At 46.1% G+C, this 25,542-nt stretch overlaps 7 protein-coding genes across 11 annotated transcripts; 4 read left to right on the plus strand and 3 right to left on the minus strand.

Annotated features, from left to right (window-relative positions):
* The first annotated feature begins 636 nt into the window (after positions 1-636).
* Ran (RAN, member RAS oncogene family) lies at positions 637-3,555 on the plus strand. Of its 3 annotated transcripts, none has more exons than XM_069110002.1 (3): positions 637-762; positions 1,313-1,796; positions 2,016-3,555. In XM_069110002.1, the coding sequence occupies exons 2-3, from the start codon at positions 1,356-1,358 to the stop codon at positions 2,229-2,231; spliced, it is 657 nt and encodes a 218-aa protein (XP_068966103.1). In that variant the 5' UTR covers positions 637-762; positions 1,313-1,355; the 3' UTR covers positions 2,232-3,555. The 3 variants fall into 3 exon arrangements, with proteins under 3 accessions (XP_068966103.1, XP_068966102.1, XP_068966104.1); XM_069110001.1 differs by having other exon boundaries at positions 724-1,058; XM_069110003.1 differs by having other exon boundaries at positions 724-969.
* Positions 3,556-3,797: 242 nt separating this feature from the next.
* On the minus strand, positions 3,798-6,149 carry LOC138177867 (elongation factor Tu). Its single transcript, XM_069109123.1, has 6 exons — positions 5,828-6,149; positions 5,574-5,626; positions 5,307-5,472; positions 4,923-5,230; positions 4,160-4,821; positions 3,798-4,069 (listed from the first exon to the last, which is right to left on the minus strand). The coding sequence occupies exons 1-6, from the start codon at positions 5,859-5,861 to the stop codon at positions 3,886-3,888; spliced, it is 1,407 nt and encodes a 468-aa protein (XP_068965224.1). The 5' UTR covers positions 5,862-6,149; the 3' UTR covers positions 3,798-3,885.
* Positions 6,150-7,568: 1,419 nt separating this feature from the next.
* Positions 7,569-12,439, plus strand: ImpE1 (Ecdysone-inducible gene E1). Of its 2 annotated transcripts, none has more exons than XM_069109557.1 (8): positions 7,569-8,448; positions 9,276-9,444; positions 9,531-9,662; positions 10,566-10,856; positions 10,922-11,116; positions 11,218-11,637; positions 11,720-11,980; positions 12,188-12,439. In XM_069109557.1, exons 1-8 carry the CDS (start codon positions 8,389-8,391, stop codon positions 12,205-12,207), a joined length of 1,548 nt encoding a protein of 515 aa, XP_068965658.1. In that variant the 5' UTR covers positions 7,569-8,388; the 3' UTR covers positions 12,208-12,439. The 2 variants fall into 2 exon arrangements, with proteins under 2 accessions (XP_068965658.1, XP_068965657.1); XM_069109556.1 differs by having other exon boundaries at positions 7,571-8,448; positions 11,200-11,637.
* Positions 12,440-12,543: 104 nt separating this feature from the next.
* Positions 12,544-18,002, plus strand: LOC138178078 (uncharacterized). The gene is made up of 4 exons (XM_069109545.1): positions 12,544-13,646; positions 13,715-14,003; positions 15,900-16,532; positions 16,603-18,002. The coding sequence occupies exons 1-4, from the start codon at positions 13,418-13,420 to the stop codon at positions 17,522-17,524; spliced, it is 2,073 nt and encodes a 690-aa protein (XP_068965646.1). The 5' UTR covers positions 12,544-13,417; the 3' UTR covers positions 17,525-18,002.
* Positions 15,658-22,937, minus strand: Culd (CUB and LDLa domain). Of its 2 annotated transcripts, none has more exons than XM_069109532.1 (10): positions 22,080-22,937; positions 21,836-22,005; positions 21,522-21,748; positions 21,100-21,454; positions 20,657-20,863; positions 20,469-20,588; positions 20,169-20,402; positions 19,875-20,064; positions 19,549-19,778; positions 15,658-19,452 (listed from the first exon to the last, which is right to left on the minus strand). In XM_069109532.1, exons 1-10 carry the CDS (start codon positions 22,421-22,423, stop codon positions 18,101-18,103), a joined length of 3,429 nt encoding a protein of 1,142 aa, XP_068965633.1. In that variant the 5' UTR covers positions 22,424-22,937; the 3' UTR covers positions 15,658-18,100. The 2 variants fall into 2 exon arrangements, with proteins under 2 accessions (XP_068965633.1, XP_068965634.1); XM_069109533.1 differs by having other exon boundaries at positions 17,614-19,452; positions 19,875-20,049.
* Positions 22,938-23,072: 135 nt separating this feature from the next.
* LOC138178087 (transmembrane protein 222) lies at positions 23,073-24,321 on the plus strand. Its single transcript, XM_069109561.1, has 4 exons — positions 23,073-23,287; positions 23,441-23,651; positions 23,721-23,851; positions 23,919-24,321. The coding sequence occupies exons 1-4, from the start codon at positions 23,157-23,159 to the stop codon at positions 23,998-24,000; spliced, it is 555 nt and encodes a 184-aa protein (XP_068965662.1). The 5' UTR covers positions 23,073-23,156; the 3' UTR covers positions 24,001-24,321.
* LOC138178092 (uncharacterized) lies at positions 24,110-25,372 on the minus strand. Its single transcript, XM_069109567.1, has 2 exons — positions 25,131-25,372; positions 24,110-24,991 (listed from the first exon to the last, which is right to left on the minus strand). The coding sequence occupies exon 2, from the start codon at positions 24,916-24,918 to the stop codon at positions 24,466-24,468; it is 453 nt and encodes a 150-aa protein (XP_068965668.1). The 5' UTR covers positions 24,919-24,991; positions 25,131-25,372; the 3' UTR covers positions 24,110-24,465.
* Positions 25,373-25,542: the final 170 nt, after the last annotated feature.

The raw sequence follows: 25,542 nt of genomic DNA on the forward strand, positions 1-25,542 counted from the left end.
GTAGCCCCACCTTCGTCATTTTCCCCCTCTACTTCCTTTACCATTTATTTACTCTAAGAATTTTCCTTTCCATACTGATCTATATTTCAGTCACCAACGTAAAATTCGGAACTTTTTCGATTTCTTCTTTCTCCAATTTATCGATATATGTTTAAATCTGTCGCCTTCATACGTGAATATTCTTCGAAGTCTGCAATACTCTGTTTTGTTAAATGAAACAAAAAAAGCGAGTGAATCTCCTTTATCAAAGCAATCATAAAAATATCAGACACTTTGATACGACAAACGCGAATCTTAGGATCTACGTTTTGATGTATTATATATTTCTATCGAAACGGAAGAAAGAAAACGAAAACGAAAGGAAACCATTGGGAAAAAGATGGAAGGTTAAAGTGGACGTGTGCACTCAAATTTAACCGCCTAACGTGCGCCAATGCATCCTTCCACGTATACGCATACGTATACGTATTAATTCTCCCGTTAAAAACTGAAATTCTTCGATACCGGCTCGGTGTGGCGCGCATAAAATAGATGTCGCTGACTTACGTCATTTTCTACTTATAATTTAAAAAAAAACCACCGATTTACATATTATTTTAATGATTTAGACGAAAAAATAATTCAATTTAATTTTTTTATAGTGTATCGATTAGATACATTCGTTAAATTGAATGATATTCTACTTAGCGAATGATGAAAATGCGGACCCCTGTCGTCGACTCGAAGGAACGCCATTGTGAGCCGTAACGACTGTGTTGCAGGGTAAATTTTATCGGTCATTTTCACGTACACGTTACTTGCCGGGAAATTTTGTACAAATATTCTCCGATTTTCATAGATTCATAATAAATCTATCGTCGGTTTGTTCGATTCTTTGCGATTTCTATCAAAATTACGCGTAGTCGCGTGACAAGATTAACGCGAAAGCTTGTGTTACAACGAGAGGCGCCATTCTTTTAGCGGAACGTGGTAAATTTTGTACATCGAGCGCGGGACGTTAACGATAAACCGGCCTTGCAATTTACTAGAAAAGATACGACAAAGTAGTATTTTGATAGGTGTGTTCATATTATAATCGAGATATAACGTATTATTTTTAAATAATTACAAATATAGTGAAAAAACAGGCACGTCGATCACGTTTTCGATGCGTGATTTTCGATCTAGTATCTTCCAGCAACTTCCAAGTGTCGGACTATTCTAATTTTCTAGTGTATCTATAATAACCTGATCGATAATACATTTCTCTTTTGCATTCGATTTTACTCTCATCTAGCTGATCAGTTTTTATATATAAATGTTACTTTTTCAGATCTCTTTTTGTCACATCAACAGTTTGTGGTCTAACAATCGGTATGGCACAAATGGCACAAAATGTTGAGATTCCAACTTTCAAATGTGTACTAGTAGGTGACGGTGGTACTGGAAAAACGACGTTCGTCAAGCGGCACTTGACCGGTGAATTCGAAAAAAAATATGTCGCAACTTTAGGTGTCGAGGTACATCCTCTGATCTTTCACACGAACCGTGGTCCGATTCGTTTCAACGTTTGGGATACAGCTGGTCAAGAAAAGTTTGGTGGTCTGAGAGACGGATATTACATTCAAGGACAGTGTGCTGTCATCATGTTTGACGTTACGTCAAGAGTAACGTACAAAAATGTACCTAATTGGCATAGAGATTTGGTTCGTGTTTGTGAGAATATACCTATAGTTCTATGTGGGAATAAAGTTGACATTAAGGATAGGAAAGTAAAAGCCAAGAGCATCGTCTTTCATAGGAAGAAGAATCTACAGGTAATAGCATGTCCAAGGCATATAGTATTTTTGTAGTTTGATCTTACAAATCTTTTCTTTCTTCTCGTGTCTTGCAGTATGTAACGTACCAAATATCTTTCTAGTTTGACTTATCTTAAGCTATTTACATTCTTCTAATCTAACTTACCTTCAAATATAAGAACTGTTGACATAATGCATATTTAATCGAAACAACAATTTTCTCTATGTTTGCTTTAGTACTACGACATCAGTGCAAAGAGCAACTATAACTTTGAGAAACCTTTCTTATGGTTGGGACGTAAGCTGATCGGTGATGCAAATCTTGAATTTGTTGCAATGCCGGCTCTCCTTCCTCCGGAAGTTACAATGGATCCACAATGGCAGCAACAGATAGAGAAAGATCTTAAGGAAGCACAAGAGACAGCACTACCAGAAGATGATGAAGATCTTTAGTTTGCCACGTTGTGTGTATGATACGAATAGGGGCAAACCATATACGTACACGTGCATACTAAGTACGTTACGTACTTGTGCCTCTCTATAAGTCAAAGATTCTTTCTTCAATAGAATTAATGGGTGCGATTACTTCCGTTTCATATTTAACTGTCATACGATGATAAAAATATTTCAACGATTCGCGTTTCTCGAGTTTTGTCTTAAAGGTTAGATGATACCAGGAATTGAACATTGCGTCACGCACGCAAGTCATGATTTGCGTGCGTGAATTAGACACGAGGTCTAATTCCATACAAGTCAGTTTCAAAATACGATTTGATCGATACACATTGACCCAATGAAACTTTACGTATCGTAGATTACAGTCGTTCTTTCCTTTATTTACGTATAATTGATATGAGTATGCGTGAGTACACGTATGTTGTGTGAAACGATGTATTTAGTGTAATGAATGCATAACTTGTCGATCAACCGAATTGTCGATTTGCTTTAAGGCATAGTGTCAAAGCTGTCGGATTTCTGTTGCTAACTTTATAATATCGTATGCCGAAACATTGTACGTGAATTGCCTGTGGTTGAATGAATGAACGGGCTGCTTCGTAAAGCAAAAAAGTGAAAAATTAATTCTGTAAGAAAGAATCTTTCGATACAATCGATGCGCTAATATTAAAAGCAACTGTTTACACATGCGTCTGCATATGCTTACGCGCGTACACACTCATGTGTACACATACACACACACGAAATTTGAGAAATTCTCAAAGTAGTTCAATCTTTACAAATAAATGACATAATCTTTGCTGCTACCTTGCGTATGTACACACAGGATCATCCAACGAACATAAATGAAGAAGGAAAAGAAAGCATTAGGCGTGCAGTGCCAGCAGTCGTTTTTACGAGTAATCTACGATTCTCAAACACAGCGTTGTATTTTGAAATAATATTTCGATTGGAGCGAAGTACAGTTTGTAGTCAGTTGCGCCTGTCCAGGATAATGAGGACTATTTACTATTTTTATTAGCGAAGGTGAATGTACCATTTGTTCAACTTAAATTATATAAACAGTGTTTTTTTCTTTCTATACAAATACGTTCGTTTCGTTATGGAGAGACAAAGCGTTGCACATGGTCCTTCCCCTAATTCCTTTATTTTATTGCCAATTGAATGCACCAAGTAATGTGTACACAAACACCATAGCACAACTATGGTTAAGAAATAACAGAAGAGGAGAACGAAATATTTCGTATTGGTGTCTCATCTGTTGTTTGAAACAACTTGTACCGTTGATGTATTGGATTCAATAAATCATCGTTGAACTGTTTTTTCAAAGTTAAGACATTTTCAAATCGTTTAAAGTACTTACGTTCTCTATTTGTTGAGGAGATTATGCTTTATTGATAATAAAAATCGACCATTTTAAGAACAGAAAATTAAAATTGTATACAAAATATTATTATATTATTATTACATACAAATCAATTTATTAATTTTCAACATGACTGAAAGTAATATTTTTAAGTCGAATATTTTAAAATAATAATATATATATAATAATAGTATATATATATATATATATGTGTGTGTATTTGTTGAATCTAGTTCTATATGGTTTTATTGATTGACACACGATAAATGCAGTAAATAACTTAAATTAAGCTTTTGCCGCATGTTTATTCAATTTCTTTTTACCTGCGACAAGTTCTAATCGCTCGGTTTCGCTGAGATTTGGCAAAAGATCCGTGATTACTCCAGTTGCTATAGACAACGAGCCAAATCGCAATGTAAATCGCTGGCCCTTTTCACACACCATTGGTCTTATCAATTTTAACGTAACACTGAAAACAAAAATCCATATCCACGTTAAATCAATTTATCAATTCGTGTAACTCGTTTTTCCGCTTGAATAACATTTAATGAAAATTTACCCAGAATCTTCGCCAGGCATGATCAAGTCCTTCATTTCCATATTTAACTGAGCTGCACAATCCCAGGTCTTTGAAAACATTTGAATTTGCATGAGATTATTAATAGGTTTTCTTCTACCTCCTTCCGTAGGAGTCAGCATGTACATTTGACATCCTAAATGATCGTGGGCTTTCAGACTTCCTGGTTTACACATTATCATACCCCTTCTGATGTCATCTCTTTTTAAACCTCTAAGCAAAGCACCCATTTGGTCTCCCGCCTCGGCTTCTTCTAACGTTTGATGAAACATTTCTATTCCTGTTATTGTGCTCTTCAATACTTTGTTGTACCCAATCACCTCACATTCCATGCCCTTCTTTATTTTTCCACGTTCCAATCTGCCAGTAGCTACCGTCCCTCTACCCGTAACAGAGTAAACACCTTCTATCGGTAAGAGAAAAGGTTTGTCTAATTCTCTGACAGGGTTTGGAATATAAGAATCTACAGCCTCTAACAATTTTAATATAGCATCCCGTCCTATATCTGGATTAGTACCGTCCATTGCACAAAGGGCACTACCTTTAATAACAGGTATGTTTAATCCATCATAACCCATTTCGGTTAACAACTCTCTTATTTCCATTTCTACTAAATCGATCATTTCATTGTCTGCGAGGTCAACCTTTATGAATAAAAAAGAACATAACGTTTTTGACAACAGAGAAGAGGGATGAGGTGGTTTTTACATAGATAGTACTCAACCAACTACACAAAAGATCTTACCTTATTGATGAAAACAACAATGTTTTGGACACCAATCTGCTTAGCAAGAAGTAAATGCTCTCTGGTTTGTGGCATGGTACCATCTGTAGCAGCAACAACAAGTATAGCTCCATCCATCTGTGATGTTCCAGTAATCATGTTCTTGATATAATCCGCATGTCCTGGACAATCGGTATGTCCATAATGACGTTTCTCTGTCTGATATTCAACATGCGCGATATTAATAGTTATACCACGTGCTTTTTCTTCGGGTGCATTATCAATATCAGAGTATTCTTTTGCTTTTGCGAGTTGCATTTGAGAAAGAACTACAACAGACAAGTACAACGGTAAACGCAACAGATAAAATGATTAATATAAATGAAAATCAACTGCCAAATATACCCTTGGTAATAGCTGCTGTAAGCGTCGTTTTTCCATGATCAACATGTCCAATTGTACCAACGTTACAATGGGGCTTATTTCTACTAAACACTTGTTTCGTGCTATAAGACCTTTGCGTTATCAGACTTGGTAAATATGTCCCTGCTCGTAACTGACCATAAAATTTCTAAAAGGAAAGGTTTTATTTTAAGATACCCTGCGAGCGTTAAGTTTAGAAAACGTATCATGGAAGTAGCGGTTATGGAAATTCCACTGTAATTTTCTTACGTGTTTAACAAGATGCTCAACTAAAGATAGCTGCTTCGCAGTGTGCCTGAGTGCTGAAAGTAAAAGAAATGTAATCTTTTATCAATGATCTGTAATCAATCGATGAGTAAGTTAAAGTTTAAGTTTCTTCGATTCTAATTTCGTTTCAGTGACTTCCATCTTTACGAAATCTTTCTACATTCCATCGTTGTCTTAAAGAAACACCGACTCGAAGCAACGATCATTCGATACAAAGCGATTTTACGTCTACTTACCAGGATTGCAAATTATTTTCGTAATATATATCATATTTGATGCACAATTTCTTTAACGTTTAACCTATACTTCCAACGAAACTCCTGAACAACCAACTCGTTGAGGGCGACGCGTACGGACAAACTATTGGACGAGTTGCGTAATATTTATGATTATAATTCACTCGGATGTACACATTACATTAAAGTTTTACTTTTCCTTGTCCTTTCCTATCTTTTTGAACAGCATTCGACGCAAGAAAGAATCTAAAAGCAATTTGTTAGCGATAAATATTCTAGAAATGTCGACTACGCAAAATTTTACGTAGTGTTCCCAATTTTTTGATTGGGTGAAACCATCCACATGCGGTAATCCAATTCCGTTAAAGATGTTGAAAGAGCGGCTTTTTTCAAATATCGCTTACATCGTCGGTATGAAAAGTTTCAAAACGAAATTAGTAAACGAAATTTTGGCAAAATTGAAAACGACCTAAATCGAGAGACGCTTTTACGATACGTTTTCTGGAGTACGATCAGAATCGTCTCTTCCGAGAAGAAAACAGGAACAAGGATGCATGTACTCGTATACGCGCGGCAAAATTAATAAGTGAGATCTAATTAATTCGAAGAGAATAACGAGGCACGAGAAAAAGAAGAAGGTATAGAAGGTGCGGGGATCGGGAGGATTATCATTACCGTCATTAGAGCATAATTTCGAGATACTCGGTCAGATAAGAGCATAGAATTGGGATCCATTCAGAATGAAACGTGAGATAAATTAAGGTAGATATTTAAATGGATTCCGGACATCCTTATTCGCACATTTCTCGAAGATAATCGCGGATGAAACGAGCAATCGTACAGCACCAAGGTGAGATCGATCGTCTAATCGAAGTGCGAAAAGAATTTTGTAAATAGCACGGTTGGTACGCTAGCAATCTTCCCTCACCCGTCGCTTGTTTCGTAGCACACAAAATGTGCTACAATTCGGAACGCTCGACAGACAAAGCAAGGATGTGTTGACAAATCGTGTGTTCCGAATGTAGAGGCCCCTATACATACGCAATATAGTAGATCTTTGCTGCTATTAGGTGATGTTGGTGACAGTGTTTTCGACCGATTTATTTCACGCGTCAGTAATTAACCTAACCCAAACCAACACACGATATATTGCGTTTAAGATTAGTATAAAGATCTATTATATATATATATATATATATATATATATATAACACTATATAGGGACCTGTCTGTATCTTTCGAATGTACTATCTGCCGAAGCTAAAATTTTATATTTTAGATTTATTATTTGATCCTACGATGTGTACAAAATTTCGTCTAGATCAGTCACCGGTGCCTTTCGAAAGTACAGACGAGAGGAAATTATTCGTTCGCGGATTAGAACGAACTGGCAAAGATTTCGACGAAGCGATCATTTCCCATCCTGCTTCGAGCCCTGCAGAATTTTATGGCACTTCCGTGTAGGTCTTTTACCTCGCACCCAACGCGCACTACGCGTTTCTCGCGGTTGGCTCTTCTTTTGTTCTCGGGTCTCGGTCGATTCTCCATTTACATTCCAACGTAGTCCATCGCGGCGCTTCCTGTTTCTCGGGCGACTCACCGCGTGCCGTTTCCCGCTTACCGCTTCCCGCTTCCCGCTTCACGCCTCCTTCTTTCGGCTTATCGAGCAGACCTAAAGAAAGAGTCCGAAGGACTGGCCGTCACTCGCGTCTCGATCACGAGTCGGATACGGGCCAAGGGTAGCTCGTGAAACGATGACGTGCCGACGAAACGGTAGGTTAACGATACCGTTCGGTTGAGCGACCAATCTTCCTCGAGGAGTAGAAATTAACGAAACCACATGCACCGGTAGATGTACCGGTGCGACGAGTAACACAACGGGCAAGAAGACGAGGAAGACGATGAGAAAGGGAAGCGCGACTGATCGAGCAGGAAGAAGAAGAAGAGAAGGGGTGGATCACGACCAAGTTCGTTGCTCGTTTCGTATTGGAATACCAATGAATTTTGAAGCAGTCTGCGCGTGACCCGAATATTATTCGTTCGTCACCCTTACTTCTTACCTTCCCATTTCCGTCTTGCTCGTTCGTCGTCGTTGTTACCTCGTCCAACAGTTCCAACTATTATTCTCGAAGAGTCGCGTCATAGGCATAGACGCGAAGCGGGTAAAACATTGTCCAAACGAATCGCGAATTTGCCGATCACGATACGCTACGATCGCGGAAGGGAGAGTAGTGACTCGAAGAAGGATCGAGACCAGAAGTCCGGAACATAGACCGAGACGAAGACCGAGAGCGCGGTAAAGAGGTGGGAGAGCGAGGGAACACAGTTGTGTCCGCTTTTGTATCGTTCGTGCACGGGGACGAAAAGCAGCCAGGGTCGCCGTTTGCTTTCAGTCATTGCGAAGAACGCGCGGACATCGCAGTCGCGCCGGGTACTCGTGCGAGATAGATCGAGTCGTTCGTCGCGAGCACGCTCTCGACGCAGAAGCAAAGGGAAATACAGCGTGATCGATCGATCGACCATCGATCGTCGAGGCGAAGAGCCGTGTAGCCGAGAGAACGATGCGTGGCAACGGTGAAACGATCGTCGTTCTTCTGTTTGCGATCGCGATCGATCGTTTGGTGAGTTTCGTTCGGCGGTGGACCATCTCCGACGCAAATTCGCGCGCTACGTGCGCGACCGATGATCGCCAAGATTTACGGTTTCGCGCTCGGGAAGAAGATAGGGCGGGTGAAGCGAGCCGACGGGCGCGAACGTGCGGCGCGAAACACGCGGAAATGGAAGTGTGGTGCGTGAGCCGCGTAAACAGCCGTTCCCGCGAAAACAAACGTCGTCTTGCAGGAACTGGAAACTCTAACTTCAAGCGCTCGCTGGCAACACCTGATTAACGGTGCATGTTACGCGGCTACTTTAAACTCGGGACGCGAATGTCGCGCCACGTCGTCTCGTTTCGCGCTTACTTCCTTCCGAGCATCGCCATGTGTCGGTCGTCGTCCCCTCCTCTCCGCGGTTAGCGTTTCTTCCATTTCTCTCGCTACGTTGCACGTTCGACGTATTCCGTCTTCCCCCCTCTCTCTCTTTTTTTCCCAGCTACCTTTGTCTCTTCTTTACGGCCCTGCTCTTTCCATTCTACCCGGCTTGATTCTTCCGTATTGCCAGCAGTTTTTACCGTATTCGCGGCGCGTTTGTCCGCGCTTATTGTTCGACGATGAGATGAGAAACTGGCAAACGCGATCGAGGTAATGGGACAGGAAACAGGGTGAGAGGTGGTAGAGGGGCGCGTATGAATCGAACGCGTGGAAAAGACGAGCAAACGGGCGACGAGTAAGCCAGGCTGGTTCGCGCTCGTTTCCTTCCGGATAAACGAAGAAACGAGCTGCGGTTCTGTTTTACTCGTTGCCGTCATCAGGCAAACGGGAATACGAGAAGATTGCGATGCGCGTTTCAGGGGACGATCGTTGTGGGCTCGGCAGCGAGGACAGTGAGCGCGCGGCTGGACGAGCGATGCACCAGGGACGCGGAATGCGATTCCAGCATCGAGGGTAGTCACTGTCGGAATGGCTATTGTCGCTGTTTGCCCTACTTTGCCGCGTACAACGGAACGTACTGCCTCGAGGGTGAGAATTTGTTGCGATTACGAGCCTCGTTTCGGCGGCGAGAATATAACAACGAGCGCTGTTTCCTTTCTCGCGGCGATATGCAGCGACTCTTTTGGGCCAGGAGTGTCTCGTCGACGAGCAATGCACCTTGAAAGTAGCCAACAGCGGCTGCTTGGATGGTTTCTGCGGCTGCAGGGATGGTTTCCTCCAATTTCGTCGGCACACGTGTCTGGGTCGTAAGTAGACGCGATCGTTAAGCCGTTTTTCAAGCTATGGCGGACGAATCGACGAAAATAGATTCTTACGAGTTTTTCTAAGCTCGTTTGCCGAGTCTGAGAAGCGCAGTCTCCGGATATTTGTAAACGTCGCTTCGTCCGACCACTCGTTTAGAGTAACCATGACCTTACCCGCGTTTCGCTCGTTTCGTATCGGTGCAGTGAAATCGAAAAAGGCTAAATTCCATGTCACGTGGTACCTGCAATTTTCTTGCGCGAACGTGATACCAATATGTTTATCACAGTGTCTATCCTAACTGTCTATGGTCTATAGACAGTTGAGGTTTCGTATCTCGGAATATAGAGGGCATTATAGAAATTCTTTATTCGGAAATATTAGAAATTAGGATTTCCAGTGGTTTCTATCCCATATGATAATGTATCGATAGATGGATTTATTACAGTGGATTAAATAAAAAAACGATGATTATTTAACTTGAACTTAATGCATAATCAACGACTACGGTTGGACGTCAAAAGATATTACTGATGGCCGTTAGGCCTATTGAAGTTTTCTAACCCTTTCGGCTTGTCGACATTTGCGCTTTATCGTCGACATTGTCTGTACGTACGAGACCCACTTCAACACCATCTATCCGAACGACGAGACGGAGTTATCAAAGAAGTCGAGTACGTCGGAGAAACGATATGGCGTAAGAAAATTTCACGTGCCGTTTAACATTGCGTCCAAGGCTAATTCGACTGGACTATATCGAAAACCGTCAGATTCGAACGAGACGATAGCTCGAATCGCTTGACGGCTTCGTCGTATGCCCTTCGTCGAAGCTTCGACGAGTCCGAGCAAGCAGGGATTAATCTTCGATGAGAGATCGATCGAACGCGCGTTATTTCGTAACGTTTCAGCGGCGAAACTTGGCCAAGTTTGCTACGAGCACGCCCATTGTCGTCTATGGCAGCGGAACTCACACTGTGACTTCTTGATCCCCAACTTGTTCGGACGTTGCCAATGCACGGCGCCTATGCGTCGCGAAAACGATATTTGCCGACCCGACGATCTGGTTAGACCTTTACCGCTGTTCGATGATTTCTCGACGGAAACGATCGCGACACCGACGGTGTCGTCCCGCCTCGACGAGCAAACTCAGACGTTTGACGATCGACGAGAGGACGAGGCGGAGGAACAGATGGAAACAGGTAACTAGGTGGCGCAGAAACGATGTTACATCGACTACCCACGTATTTCGTTCGTTTCTTTACAGGAGTTCGAATCGACTGGCTGAAAAATGACACCGCGCAGTCGGCAATCCCATCGTTTCCCCTAGACGCGACCACCGAGACGACGAATTCTTTCCACTCGCAAAACGTCTTACCGACGGCGGACTACGACAGCAGAGACGACGCTATCGTGGTCGAGGCACTCACCGAAACCGTGTCGTCGACGGTGTGGACGTCAGGTAAGAGAAAAGGAAGAGGCAGACAGTCGATAAAAAGGGAGAAAATCGTTATCGATAAAACTTTTACGCAAACTTTTACGCAGCGTCCGCTTCGAAAACAGATCGACAGTCGGAGGTGGAGGCGACCGAGCCGCCATCGGCCATCAGTTTAGGACACGATTGCGTCTCCGATTTGGAATGCCGTCTAGCGGATCCTTACTCGAGATGCATCGACGGAACGTGCGACTGTGGTTTCCGAGGAAACGGAAGCTGTTCCGCGAGAAATACCGGTTGCGCGGCTGGCACCTTTCAATGCAAGAATTCCGGAAAATGCATCAGTTGGTTCTTCGTTTGCGACGGACGACCGGACTGCGGCGACGGCTCGGACGAACGATGCTCGGTGCGAGAAGGAGGGACGGAATGCCCTGTACAAGCATTCAGATGTGGTAGGAGCGACGTTTGCGTGTCGAGAGCGCTAATGTGCGACGGTAAACGGGATTGTCCGCGAGGCGAGGACGAGTTCGGCTGCAACAATCGACGGAGTAAGTGCTTCGTTGGCAACGACGCGAGTCGCGAATACCGCTCGATTCTCGAATGATCGAACACAATGAATCCGTGTCGTAGAATGTCCGGAAGGAGCGTTCAGGTGTGACAACGGACAATGCCTGCCAGCGTACGAGTTCTGCAACGCCGTGGTGTCTTGTCGCGACGGAAGCGACGAGCCAAGAGGAGTTTGTCGAAGGCAAGTCGGAAGCCGCGGCAGAGTCGCCACCAGACATTGTCCGTTCAGGTGCGACAACAGCAGGTGTCGATCGGACGCGATCGCCTGCAGCGGCCGCGACGGTTGCGGCGATGGCTCGGACGAGAAACGCTGTTCCGTTTGTAGTTAGTATGCCTTTTTTCTCTTTTCTCTTTATCGACGTTTGCAACGACGGAACCGGACGTCGTGGGTAAAAGTATCTAACTAGAATGCAACGCACACCCGTTCGTCGAAGGGACTGCACGACATCGTGTGTCTGCGTGCATGCCACTTAATTAGCTGTTAATTGTTATCGCATGGTCGTTAATGATTTTCCGTATCTTTGATGACAGGATGTCCGCAATTTCCTTAACTGGCCCCGGTAGGCGTTACAACGAACGAGCTGGAGATTAGCCGAATAACGATGGTCGATGTTGCAAGCGTAGTGATTCACGAGGTCCGAGGAGAGGACGAATCAACGGCAGCCTGACGTTCCAGCATGAGGCAAGGTTCCGATGCGATGCGACTGCCGATCATTTGTATCCAAGCGTGTATTTTTTGCTAGATTCGCGATTCGAATAAACGCACTGGAAAACCTGGAAGAATCGATCGTTCCTTTCGTAACGTTCCCCCGATGCCGCGGTAGGAGCATCGCCGCGCGTATGTGGTCCGTACATCGAAACGGACGTTTCCAGCTGAGAGTCTGTGTGGACGTGGAAAATTCGATTCGGCCACGTTTCGATTCGAAATTGGAGGAGATGCGCGCATCTGCGCGAAGCGAGCCAACACTTCGGTGGGGTGAGTACGCGTCGATAGCCAACCATCGTTCCTAGTTCCTAGTGTCTCGCTGTGTTTCGACGACCACGCGAAACCTTGGTTTGTCGATTCGTCGCATCGCGCCAAGCCGTATCCGCAACTTCGAAACCTTTCTCGTTCCTTTGTAACCTCCATTCGACTCGACGATTTCCCCGATATCCGTCAACGAAGATTCTACGTCGACGAACGTGTACCGAACACCTGTATAGACTACCAAACCTAACCCTGACGTCGCGTTGCCTCGCATTGGCCAGCGTTGGGTCGCATCGTCGCATCGCGTCGCAGTTTCTTCCGTTGCCAGTTCTCCCTACCCATCTGGAAAGACGCATTTGCCGTCAGTCGTCGTCGAAACGCGGTCGACTACGTTGCTCGGCAGTGCGGAACGATCGAACGGAGAAACTGATCCGCATCGCGGAAAAATCGTCGCTCGGTGTCCACCGTTGGTTGCTGGCCGAAGATTGAGCGCGATCGAGGTCGAAGGAAGGTTCATTCTCCGGACGAATAAATCGATATCAACGACGACAGCCACGACGACGACGACCACGTCGATCGCCAACGGTGGTGCGGTAGCGGTGCAGAGATAGATAAGCGGCCAGGTTGGCGTTTCCTAGCCGCTCGACAATCGCTCCAAGAACGTCGTAATTTCGCGAGAGAGATCGATCGACCGGTGAGGAAAGGACGAAAGGCGATCGCCGGGAACCGGGCTCGATGACCGTTCGATCGGTCGCGTGGAAGCGACGCACGGTAGCGAGGACACGCGGAAAAATATGGTTTCGCGAACGTCGAAGCCGGTGCCTGTCACCGACGAAATCTCCTCGCGGAAACTCATGAGACGGACCCAGTTGATCGTCGATTACCTTCGTCGACGACCGAGTTTCGTTCTGCTGCTGTTGCCTGTTGCTTTCCTGGCCAGTTTCTATGTCGTTTCTTCGGAAAAGGATTACGATCTCGAGCCACGATATCCGTCCTTCGTCAAGTCGTACAACGCGGTCGACGGTAAGTACGATCGACGATTAGCCGACCAACGCGATGGATAATCCGAATGCGCGCGAATCTCTGCGTAGGTACGATGGAAGGCTACCTAGTGTGGAATTCGAGATGCCAAATGCCATCGAAGAAACCCGTTGACCCGTCGATCCGATCTTACGTGAAGAAGAAGGCGTTTGAAAAATGCGCCAACGAGCCGCCGTTTACCGGTTTGTCCGTACGAGAAAACGGCACCGTGGTTCTCTTTGTGAACCCGGCCACTGCGGCTCGTCATCCCGGCCTCAGATGCTGCTGGGCGCCGGTGTACAGAGCCGAGAAACAACCGAAGAAACCGACCAAAGACAACAACGTGGATTCGTCGATCGTGTGAGTGTTCTCGGGTGAGACAGAGAACGAAGGTAAAGGTCGATTTATATTATCCGTTCAAACACGGAACCATTCGATTCCGAGTTAGTGGATTGGCCAACGTAAGCAAAATTCGATCTCTCCGGCTACAGATATTGGTTGCCGATTCGAGTATCAGTTACGGCCATGACTCGACAGGTTGCCGTATTGTGTGTGTATTTATACAATTGACTCGCGTCTGGCAACGATAAACGATAAGCGTAAAAATAATAACGCGGAAATTAAAAACGTGGCAACGGGAAATCGTCGTAACTACCTGCGTTCCACGTAACTGTAACGCAGCTTGTATTTTATTATACGCAGGCAGGATGATGAATCCTCGTGAAAAGGGTGTCATCGATTGAAGCATCGATAGAGGAATCTAATTGATCATTGGAAAATTTGGAAAGAAACACCATTTTGACGAACTCGTGGATAAATTCGTCGCTCTGCCATAGTATTCGAGCTTGATCGCGTTAGTACTAACGTAATGGGCTTATCATTATTAATCTGGTCGCGTGACGTCGCGCTGAGCCTGTGAATCCCCTTATCGATATTGATATAAACAACGTTGGTCTGCCGCCTCAAGGCGCGGTGCGCTGCCGGATGAATATTACATAAGTACCACTAAGCCAAGTGGAAGTAGTTTGAAAATTAAGGCCGAGCGACAGAATATTTTTTCATATATCGCCAAAACGAAGGTCGACCGCCGATTACGCGTATAGGAAATGATCGATCGAAATGTTTCAACGAGCTTTACGACGTATTTTGAAATCATCGTAATCGTGGACAAGTTCGTTAAAACGGTAATTTTTTTTCCAAATTTTCAGCGGTTTTCACATTCTTCCGTCGACGATTCACCGAACGACATCCTTTTCACGAGGATCCATCGACTCGTACGTAAGGAGACGTAGCTGCTGGTAGCAGCAGTTCCTGATTGTATAAACTATAATTTCCGATTCATTCCGCCAGGTTCTCGTGACGCGTTGTAAAATATAGAACGGTCATGCGTTCGTCTGTTGATAACTAAATGCATATCATACGCGATACGGGTGCACGTATCTCTATGGATTCCATTCAACCGTGCCCTGATAACTTTGATCGGTTTGCCGAGAATATCGACCGTCATAGTCACACGTCTGAGACTATATATACAGGGTGATTGGTAACTGGTGGTACAAGCGGAAAGAGGGTGATTCTACGCGAAAAAATAAGTCGAAAATATAGAATAAAAATTTTTCGTTCGAGGCTTTGTTTTCGAGAAAATCGACTTTGAATTTTCGCTCGGTACGCGTGTGGTACGTTATAACGGATCTCACTGTAGATCGTTGTCTCGATGGAAGAATTAAAAAAAAAAAATTAAAAAAAAATTTTTATTCTATATTTTCGACTTCTTTTTATATATATACGGGGTAGTTGGTAACTGGTGGTACAAGCGAAAAGGGGGTGATTCTACGCGAAAAAAGAAGTCGAAAATATAGAATAAACATTTTCTTTTTTATTTTTTTTTTTTTTTAATTTTTCCATCGAGACAACGATCTACAGTGAGATCCGTTATAACGAGACGCGATAAAGTGCACGCGTACCGAGCGAAAATTCAAAGTCGATTTTCTCGAAAACAAAGCCTCCAACGAAAAATTGTTATTCTATATTTTCGACTTCTTTTTTCGCGTAGAATCACCCCCTTTCCGCTTGTACCACCAGTTACCAACCACCCTGTATATACACACACGTATAAATGCATCCGTATTTAATAAATTACAACGACGCTGTTCCGTGTTTGAGCGGATGATATAAATCGACCTTAACGCAACCGATCGACCAATCAGATGGCTGCGTGATACGCCACGCGTTCGATTCCGACTATCTTTTTTCTAGGGTGAAACGATGCGAGAGCTTCGATAAGGAAACGACGACGCCCGACAACGCCCAGGCTGTGATGGTCAGCTGCACCGTCGATTCCAAGATCGACGGTGGCGGTGGACAACGCGGCAAGCCAATCTACGAGAACGTTCATGCCATTCCGAACCCCGAGAAGGTTCGCGATCGGACGCGACGCAACGACAGCCAGCAGTCGACCACGTTCGGCACCGTGGCTCTTTCTAGAAAGCTGAGCATCCTGGTGCTTGGCATCGACAGCGTCAGTCGATTGAACTTTATACGTAGCATGCCAATCACCGAGAGATACTTGCTGGAAACCGGCTGGATTCGATTCGACGGATACAACAAGATGGGCGACAATACGTTTCCCAACTTGATGGCCATCCTGACAGGACAGAATCAGTCACAGGCCTACTCGTTGTGCAAACCGACCGTTCCGTACATGCTAGATCGTTGCCCCTTCCTCTGGCGGAATTTTCGCGACGCGGGCTACGCCACTGCCTATGGCGAGGATGAAACGGCTCTCAACACCTTCAACTATCTCAAGATGGGCTTCGTCGAACCGCCGACCGACTATTACCTCCGACCGTACATGCTCGCCTGCGAGAAGTTGCTGAAAGTGAAAAAGAGGTAGATGCGATGGTTGGTTCTATGCGATTTACGGTGTCTTCTCTGCTTTTCATCGTTACCTACTTTTCAGATTCGGGCTCAAGTATTGCACCGGACCCGAGACCAGCTTCGATAGAATTCTCGATTACGCGATCGAGTACGCGCGAGCGTTCCGCGGCACGCCGTATTTTGGCTTCTTCTGGACGATCAGCGTGAGCCACGAGAACGCGAACGGACTGTCATCGATGGACGGCCGACTTCTCGACAAGCTGAAGCGACTGGAAAGCGAGGGCATCGCGAACGACACGATGATCGTCCTGCTGAGCGACCACGGAATGCGCTGGGGCCCGATCAGAAACACGTTCGTCGGGTGGTACGAGGAGAGGCTGCCGTTCCTCTACCTTTGGCTTCCCGAGTGGTTCCGAGAAGAACGGCCAGAGGCGTATTCGTCGCTGCGCGCCAATCAACGTCGCTTGATCTCGCCGTTCGACCTCTACGAAACACTGAGGGACGTGTTACAGTTGTCGGGTGGCTCGGCCAATCCGTCCTCGGGGTGCCCCGGATGTCGCAGCCTGCTTGCGGGCCCGGTGCCCCTCGAGAGAGGTTGCTCCGACGTCGGAATCTCGTCTCATTGGTGCGCCTGTAGCGCCTTCGAGTCGGTGGACCCTCGCGATCCGATCGTTCAGAAGGGAGCGCAGGTGTTTCTCGATCACGTGGACAAGCTGCTCGACGGCTATCGGGACAAGAAGGGAAGACGGTTGTGCGCGAAGCTTCGTTTGAAGAAGTTGCACCGTGTAGACCGAGTGATCGACTTTCGAAACTCGAGCAGCGTCGCCTACTTCTACATGATACAAGTGAGCCCCGGGGATGGAAAGTTCGAGGTGACGGTTCGATACCACGAGAACGGAACCTACACCCTGTCCGACCACGAGGTTAGCAGGATCAATCCTTACGCCTCTACGGCGGAGTGCTTGGATCGCGGAACCAAGCAATACTGCCATTGTCTCAAGTAATTCGCGTCGAAAATCTCGGGCCGTATCGAAACCGCGACCTCGCCTAATGTATTACGCAGGAACCAGGCCTAATAAAGTGCCAAAATCGATTTGTCTCGAACAACCTTGAGATTCCGTCTCGCTGAATTTATTTCGTTTTCTTTGGCAACCACAGGGCACTACTACGAGTACCACGGCCGACGAAACACCTTCGTACACGCGCGAGTACCAATTCATGCCCGCGTATGTACTATATTATTGCATACATATATTCGCATATATATATGTAAATATATATGTATATGTATATGTGTGTATAAGTATGTATATATATATATATATGTATATTTTACTACGTCTCTATAAGCGTAATTTCCTTACAACTTGAAGAGAGGTACGCGGCGAGAGGCGATCGGACGTCGCCGCGTTTCTGATTCGCTACATATTTTCCGATCGTCGTTGCCAACATTACCAAAAATAAATCTTTTTCGCAAAAGTGTCCGTTACTTGTTTCTCTTTCTTCGTTTCTACGTCCGTCCCGTGTCCCGTTTGACCAACGAACGGACGAACGTAATCTTCGCCCGATGGAATCCTCGATCAATTCGAAAGACCGTCCAGACTGAGTCGAGAAACGCGTCCAATCTCGCGAATCGTTCCCTCCTCGCCGATAGGTCGTCGCCGTATAGCACCGTGCTCCGGTGTTCCGAACAACATCACCGTTACCGATTGTTTCCGAGCGTGCGCGACCGCCAGGCCTCTTCGCGCCAGGAATCCGTCCAAGATCCTCATTCCTTCGTAGAGACTCTGCAGATCGCAGCTCGAGTATCGTCGGTAGCCTCGTCGTTCGCGGTACGACGATCCGATCGAGATCGGATCGGAAGCGTGCAAATTCATCCGCGACTCTTCGAACTCGCCGTTGCACAACTTCTCGTAACTGCTGATCGATCCGATCGTCGAAGTTCTGCCGAGGTATCCGTCGCGCGAGCAAACCGGCAATTTCCTCATGGACCTTCCGAAGGTACCGCACGGCGTCGAACTTGCCGTAGATGCAACCGTGGAGCCGGCGCTTACATTTTGCCATTTACCCATTCTCGCGCCCAACAATTTCACGATCGTACTGCTTCTTGACTGATAGCTGCCTCCTCCTTCCTTTCCCTCCTCTCGTTCCTCTTCTTCCATATCTTCGTCCTCTCCCTCTTCCACCTTTCTACCCCTTCTCGTATCCACAACGTTCTCCTTCTTTTCGTTTCGCTTTTGCTCCTGGCCCGATTTCTTTCCGCTTTCCCTTTGCCAGCGTCGCCTATTCGTTTCTTCCGCCGCCGACCGTTCCGCGTTTTGGTCCGCGGTAATACAACGAACCGACCAGAGGCGGCCGATGGTTCGCTCTCTGAACGACGACGATCGACGAACGGTGGCGCAGCCGCAGGCACCTTCGCAAGAGCATCCGGACACGAACCCGTCGTCAGACTTGACGTTATCCTCGGTAACGCTGTCCACGACGGCATCCTCGACGGTTGGCTGGTCGCCCGGTTCCTCGCACGGTTCCCCGATCTGTTCTTCCATGTCTGGCTCGATGGTTGCTCCGGATCGTTTCTCCCCCTCGACCGTTTCTTCCGCGTCTCCTCCTCGGTCTCCGCGATCCAACGACTCCGTGTCTGTCGAAGCAGCGCGCGAGGTTCTCCGCTGCGAATCACACGAGACGCTGGCCGTTCGGATCGAATTCGAAGCGCTGCATGTCGGCGAATACGCACCGAGAAATTCGACGTTGATCGAGACCAGTGATCCCCGTGCTTCGAGGTCCCCCGGGCTGGACGATTCTGGAAGATCGCCGTTTCCGCACAAGGACGACGAGAACGGTTCGCCGGCTCGACGAAGCCAGTTCCGTCCACGCGATCCCTCTCCCTTCTCCTTTCCCTCCTCCTGTTCTTGCTCTTCGTCGTGGCGCTCGCCTGACGGAACATCCTCGCGTGAAACTCACACGTCCAGGCGGTCTTTGCTGTACCTACTTAACCACAGCGAGTACCTACGAAAGTGGGAATACTTACGCGTGTTCGAATCGACCGACGCTAATCCGGATACGTTGAAATGTCGCGATATCGATCCTGGAGGAGTGACGTACGGCGGCGGTGGGCTCTCGGGCAACCGCCGAGTCGCAGTTCGGTTCTTCGGAATCGCCGCGTCCTGGTCGGAGCTCGACGTAGCGCGACCGCTCCCGTGACTGCTACCTGCCATCTCGGCCAGCGAACAAACCGAGGAGGATCGTTCGACGTCCAACCTTCGATCGGCCAAGCAATTCGTATTCGTACCGCGTGAAATTGGTATAACGAAGAATGTGTCGAGCGGAAAGAAAAGATACCGATAGGTTACTTACGAGCAGCTTTGACTGGGAGAACTCCTACCGCGAGTTTCTCGACCAAACGCCCTCTTCTTTCTTCGAGCGATGATCTCCGAGTCGAATCCGAGCTTGACCACCTCGTCGTAGCCAGGCGGTGCTTCGTACACCGGCGGGTCGTCCGACACCGTGATTTCGTCGATTCGCGCTCCGTCTGCAATATCGAAAACTGTCGAAAGTGACGGTGAGAGAAATCGACGATGACCGCCGGTCTATCCATGCTCTACCGACGATGACTCCCGTATCAAATGTACATATTAACTGTCTTCCTACCTAGAAGCTCGCTGATCGTTTGCAGTCTTGATTGAAGTTCTCTTTGCTGCCTGGCTCTGGCGCCCATTCTGTACAGCAAGATGATCAGCGCCGATATCAAGACGATCAGTCCGAGGCTGCTCGCCACAAACACCAGAGTAGCCGTCTTCAGGTCTGGGTAACGATCGATCTTTGGAAAGTAGTAATTCGCCTTGTTCGCGTGCCATTTTCGATCCTGAGGTTCCAGCTCCCAATCTACGAGACGATATTCGCGTCGGACGAAACAAAACTGAAACGCTTTAAACGATTGCGTTTATATACCTTGAAAGCAGGTTGCCGGTTCGTCGCTGTTGTCGCCGCAGTGATCGAAACCGTCGCAATTCAGCTGACTCGTTATGCATCTGTGATTGCGGCAAAGAAAGTCCGATCCCGCGAAACAGTCTGCGAATGATCGGACGAGAGGGGATGACGAATCGATCGGGATCAGGATTCGAGAAGGTTGCGCTCACCCATGTAACTGAAGGCCGCGTAGGCAATCGCCAGGTGCGAGGACGAGCCAAACGTTCCTCGTAGACTGACGTGAAAGCCGCTGGTGACGGGAGCCACGTGCTCCCTGTGTCGCGGTGGTTGCACTTGACTCGCTGGATGTCTGAGGATCTCGAGCGGCAAAAGAGCCGAAGTGGGTCCCTGTTTTACCACTAATTCGGTATTGCCGGCTGAAACGAATGCGAAAACGAGTAGAATAATTAAACTGAGTCGCGCGTTTCTTCCAACGTTTGTCCGCAGACACTGTTTCTTATTCTCCGTGATAATGGAAAACAAAATACAGATTAGTACGCGTTTATCCGCGAACCGTCTTCTCTCGCTTGTATTTTGTCTTCGACGACGTATACGGATCGTCTGCGGGCAATTGAAGAAGGGGGAAAAGCAAAAATCACGCGTCTACACTCACCCATGTCCGCGAACGTGATCACCTTCAGATACATATGCGTTTTCATGTGTAAAAAGTTCTTGGGGGGCCTGATCAGCCAGACGCAGTCGTAAGTTTTTACCCCTTCGCCCACCATATCCAACATGGTAATCGTGCCACCAAGATTCTCCACGTAACCGCCGCAGTCGGTTATCGGTTGCACGGATTTGTCCAAGGGGTGTCCAATCACGAACGAATAGAAAGCCTTGTAACCCAATCCGGTGCCGCCATTTGCGTAGAATCGTATCAGCAAGGAAGGGCCGGAGCTCATTATTACCGGTGGCCGAAATCTCGCGCCGCTACTCACGTCCAGTCGTTGACCGTTCCAATCGTAGAACTAGATCGCGCATAACCATCGTCGATATGACAGACGATCGTTTTTGCTTCGGTTAGTTTACACTTACCTCCATTATCGACACGGTCGCCAGCTGAAAATCACTGAACAGCAACCTGATGCGGCAGGACGGTGCTTCGCTCGGGCAGGTGACCACGTACTCCAAGCCAAGATCGCGAGGATACCGAGCCGGGAAGAACGGAGACGTTAAAATCCCACCACCGGTGTTATTCAATCCCTTGGCTGCTTGACCGGTCGCCGTTGTCAATTCGGTACCTCTCAGGTGTAATCTGTTTCCTGTCAATAGGTCGTGAACGTATCGATCGATCTTCGATCCAGCGCGCTATTAATTTCGCGATATTCTCCTCAAATTAATCTGCTTACTCTCCGCCGTATACTCCAGCGTGAACGCGTGCTTGTGCGACTGACTGTAAAGCAGTGTGATCGACAAAGTTCTCGTGCTGGACCTGTACGTGATCGGCGCGTACAATCCGCAAAACGGAGTTCCGGACACATCCTCGTACGGCGGCTCCGAGATCCACACGTAATCACACCTGCGGAAACGAAAACAAAACGCCAAACGAAGGTTGAACGCGTTTACGCCTAATACGCGCGTGCACGTAATTACCTGCACGGGCTATCCAATGTGACGCTGCCGTCGCCGCAATGATGCGACAACGCGATGCTCTCGAAGGTGACGATTATCACGCAGGACGGACATGTCACCAGCTCGAGATTACACTGAGCGTGGGAGCTGTTGCTCGTATATACCCGCGAGCCCTCTTGTCTCGGCTCGTTCTTTATCAGCGAGACGTTTCTGGCGTATAAAATACCCTTCTCTCCAAGCTCCAGATACAATCGCCGTCCGTTTTGAGCTCCGCAGATATCCTCATTCCGAACGATGTTACCTTCACCCGTTACCACGATCGACCACCATAGAGATATCCCTACAATCGCTTTTAGCGCTAGCATCGCGCGTTTTCGATGCCCCTCCTCTATCTATCTCGACACGCGCGAATACCGTATGCGTTTTCAAGATTTCTCGATCTAGATCTTATCGAGCCGAAACCGACGGAACATCTTCTATCGACGGTAGGGAACGTTCTGCCTTTCGAGAAACTACCATCGCGATTACGCACATAATTTCATTAGTTCGCAACACTGTTACGTACCTCCTTATTACGGTATAAAGCATTTTTATGGTATCCTTTGCACGGTTCTCCTCGCTCTATACCACCTCCTCCTATCTCCGTCGTTTACAACCTATACAAACAGATATTTCACGCAACATTCCATCGCCCTATCAATTTCTTATTGTCCAAGTACTGTATAGCAATAACGATTGCCTACCGGTACTTCTACTTTCGTTTACGTTTTGAACGAATATGCCTTCGTATAGACCTAAAAGTTCGATACATTCGAACCAATCGGTCCCATTCTTTTATTACCTAATTCGACAAATCGATTTCCGTGAACATACGCGTCTGTTCGACGACATATTCACGATAGATCTCGAATGCTTCCATCCAAACTGCCATCGTGTTATCGTACCGCGCGCCAGCTATGCTTTCAAACTTTGGTTGCAAGAAGTAACATCAGATGTCTCTGGAATAAACAGAGAGCGTGTGCGCGCGCCTGTGTGTTTGCGTGCGAGTGAGAGAGAGAGAGAAAGGAGCCAGGTTGTCGCTCACTATCAAAACAAAATATGAAAAAGAACGAATTGTTGTCTGAGCCGCAAGAGTACTCCGATAATATGTCAAATATAGATCTTGCTATTAATTTGGAAAGGCAAAAATTCCCATTTTGTATAGTTTGGACACCTCTACCGATTCTGACGTAAGTAGAGCTAGAAAAATAACCTCAATCGGTGGCACGCTGGAATTCTTATATAGTGCGAATCGATCGATATATGATATATCTGAGTTGCTGATTTCGCAATATCTCCCCTTATCGCAACCTCAAAGCGTTTGCTTTTGTTTCGTTGTGAAGATATTTCTTACCGATCATTGGTCACGTGGGGATTGCCACTTCTACCGGTGTGATACGAGACTTCGCTGGTCCGTATCACGTTGCGGAAGATAATATGACGTTTGGGAAGCCCACGAAATACTTGCAATTGAACTATACCAAAGCCAAAGGAGGCGTTCAGGGATGGGATTCTGCTGTCGCACATGCAAGTGAAATCTATGAAAATAGGATGGTTAGTGCTTAAACTTGTTCTAATCTTCACAGTTATTTTTCTCTAAGACTACGTCTATCTTCTTCGCAGCACAATTTATGCTGCGACAACTGTCATTCTCACGTAGCTACAGCGTTAGACCTAATGTCGTATGATAATTCGAATAATTGGAATATGGTAAAGGTTGCGTTGTTTATGCTTATCTGGGGAAAGTATGTAAGGTAAGAGAAGATTCGACGTCGACGTCAATGTTACTGAGCATCTTAGAACGCACCTGTCTTTTTTCAGTTTTTCAGGTTTTCTTAAAACTTGGATGCCATTTTATCTTCTGGTGTTCGTCATCACCTCGCTTTGTCTGGTACTACGATAATACACACGATATTTGTATAATACATTTTCTCTCCTGTTCGTAAGTGACGTTCGCAATCGATTCGCTACCAAACGTTGACAGGTGTATGTCGCGTTGAAAGAATCAATCGTCTGGTGATGCTTAATATTTATTAAAAGCACTTATTAACACATTAAAATTATACATCCGATACAAATGTACAAACTCATAACATATAATATAGAGTATACTTAAAATTATGGATAAGTGCTATGTTACAAACGCGCGTACAAAAGCTTAATCGCGTATTTTCTTTATCGAATAAATTTGTGCTCGTGCATTATCGAGCGTGGGTGAAGGTAATTTGGTTTAGTTTCTTTTCTTTGTTTTCCTTTCCTTCGTCAAACCACGAGTAGAAAGTACATGTTTAATTACGAACACATTAATAAAAGTAACGAGTAATGGTGGTTTAAACGATCTCGTGGACATTGCGCGTTGGAAAGGAAATCATTCGTCGCTTCTACTATTCATTTCTGCCATGATGCTTTCCTCCAACGAGAAACTATAATCGTAATTTCGATTTTCTATTCTCTCTATAAAAGACAAAATCTCGCTAATTCTAAGGTGGTCTATCTCGAAATCGTTGCTCGCGTTAATCTCCAGACGTTTGCACAATTTAAATGGAACTCCGTTCAAATAGTGCGGTGCGTTCTCTCCTTGATTATAGTCTTTGTCTAATTCGGGTGGTAAACCTTGGCCAAAGTTTGGAACAGGAGGAACGTACGGATATAAATTACTACTAGAATGCGTAGCCGCGGTGTTGTGGCTTGTATCCATTGGCATTGCTGGGGGCATTGAAATGATATCGAATCCATCGTTTTGACTCGATGACTGTTCTTCTTCCGTCGAATCGGGAGGCGAGTCCTTATGTCGTTTCTTCTTTCCGAATAACCAAGACATTTTTAGCGAATGCGATGCAGCGAAATAGCAACGACGATTATTCCAACGTATCTCGAAAGGCGGAAGAGGTTATCTGTGTGAAAAAAACTTGGCAACCTAACCAATCTCGACTAATGGACATAGGTAAGTTTTTGATGACGCGTGAATTGAATATATAAAGTGATTCACTCGGCACGAGTCAGCGAAAAATGAAAAAAGAAATACTCACGTACAATGGATTTAGGAACAGAAGAACGAAACGTAGGTCTACAAGCTTCCCATAATCGATCGATGATTAAGGGTCGTAGCATCAACGATATTTCTCGTCATCTTGGTTTAAAAGAAGTAAGCAAGCAAAAGTAAAGTCCGTCGTTCGCATTTGTAACGCTCTATATTAACTGGGAGAATAACTTGAACAACTTTTATTTAGACCGATTGAGAATACAGCGTTTCGTTAAATGTTGGAACTATATTGCGAAAACAGATTATTTCGAAGATTGACTGGCAGATGGCAGCATCGCGGCAAACCTAACCCAAACTGAATATTACGCGGCGCAAGCGTTCGAGTAAACGGGCTGGGGTTAGGAGGTGGATCAGAAGGAGAGGAAGAGAGAGCTGCGCAACGTCATCGCGGTAATCCTTGTC

This window comes from Bombus flavifrons, chromosome 3, assembly GCF_040668555.2.
Source record: "Bombus flavifrons isolate JBK064 chromosome 3, iyBomFlav1_principal, whole genome shotgun sequence".
In the NCBI taxonomy this organism is placed as follows: Eukaryota; Metazoa; Arthropoda; class Insecta; order Hymenoptera; family Apidae; genus Bombus; species Bombus flavifrons.

Coding starts and splice junctions, on each gene's coding strand:
- Ran (XM_069110002.1), top strand. CDS start 1,356: ATGGCACAAATGGCACAAAATGTTGAGATTCCAACTTTCAAATGTGTA. Junction 1,797..2,015: donor ATAGGAAGAAGAATCTACAG/GTAATAGCATGT, acceptor TGTTTGCTTTAG/TACTACGACATCAGTGCAAA.
- LOC138177867 (XM_069109123.1), bottom strand. CDS start 5,861: ATGATATATATTACGAAAATAATTTGCAATCCTG. Junction 4,822..4,922: donor TTGTTGTTTTCATCAATAAG/GTAAGATCTTTT, acceptor TTATTCATAAAG/GTTGACCTCGCAGACAATGA. Junction 4,070..4,159: donor ATGCCTGGCGAAGATTCTGG/GTAAATTTTCAT, acceptor TTTTGTTTTCAG/TGTTACGTTAAAATTGATAA.
- ImpE1 (XM_069109556.1), top strand. CDS start 8,389: ATGCGTGGCAACGGTGAAACGATCGTCGTTCTTCTGTTTGCGATCGCG. Junction 9,445..9,530: donor CGGAACGTACTGCCTCGAGG/GTGAGAATTTGT, acceptor GGCGATATGCAG/CGACTCTTTTGGGCCAGGAG. Junction 11,981..12,187: donor GAAACGCTGTTCCGTTTGTA/GTTAGTATGCCT, acceptor CTTTGATGACAG/GATGTCCGCAATTTCCTTAA.
- LOC138178078 (XM_069109545.1), top strand. CDS start 13,418: ATGGTTTCGCGAACGTCGAAGCCGGTGCCTGTCACCGACGAAATCTCC. Junction 14,004..15,899: donor AACGTGGATTCGTCGATCGT/GTGAGTGTTCTC, acceptor TCTTTTTTCTAG/GGTGAAACGATGCGAGAGCT. Junction 16,533..16,602: donor TTGCTGAAAGTGAAAAAGAG/GTAGATGCGATG, acceptor CCTACTTTTCAG/ATTCGGGCTCAAGTATTGCA.
- Culd (XM_069109532.1), bottom strand. CDS start 22,423: ATGCTAGCGCTAAAAGCGATTGTAGGGATATCTCTATGGTGGTCGATC. Junction 21,455..21,521: donor CGACCGTGTCGATAATGGAG/GTAAGTGTAAAC, acceptor TGCGCGATCTAG/TTCTACGATTGGAACGGTCA. Junction 20,403..20,468: donor ACCGGCAACCTGCTTTCAAG/GTATATAAACGC, acceptor ATCGTCTCGTAG/ATTGGGAGCTGGAACCTCAG.
- LOC138178087 (XM_069109561.1), top strand. CDS start 23,157: ATGAAAAAGAACGAATTGTTGTCTGAGCCGCAAGAGTACTCCGATAAT. Junction 23,288..23,440: donor ACACCTCTACCGATTCTGAC/GTAAGTAGAGCT, acceptor TTCGTTGTGAAG/ATATTTCTTACCGATCATTG. Junction 23,852..23,918: donor ATCTGGGGAAAGTATGTAAG/GTAAGAGAAGAT, acceptor GTCTTTTTTCAG/TTTTTCAGGTTTTCTTAAAA.
- LOC138178092 (XM_069109567.1), bottom strand. CDS start 24,918: ATGTCTTGGTTATTCGGAAAGAAGAAACGACATAAGGACTCGCCTCCC.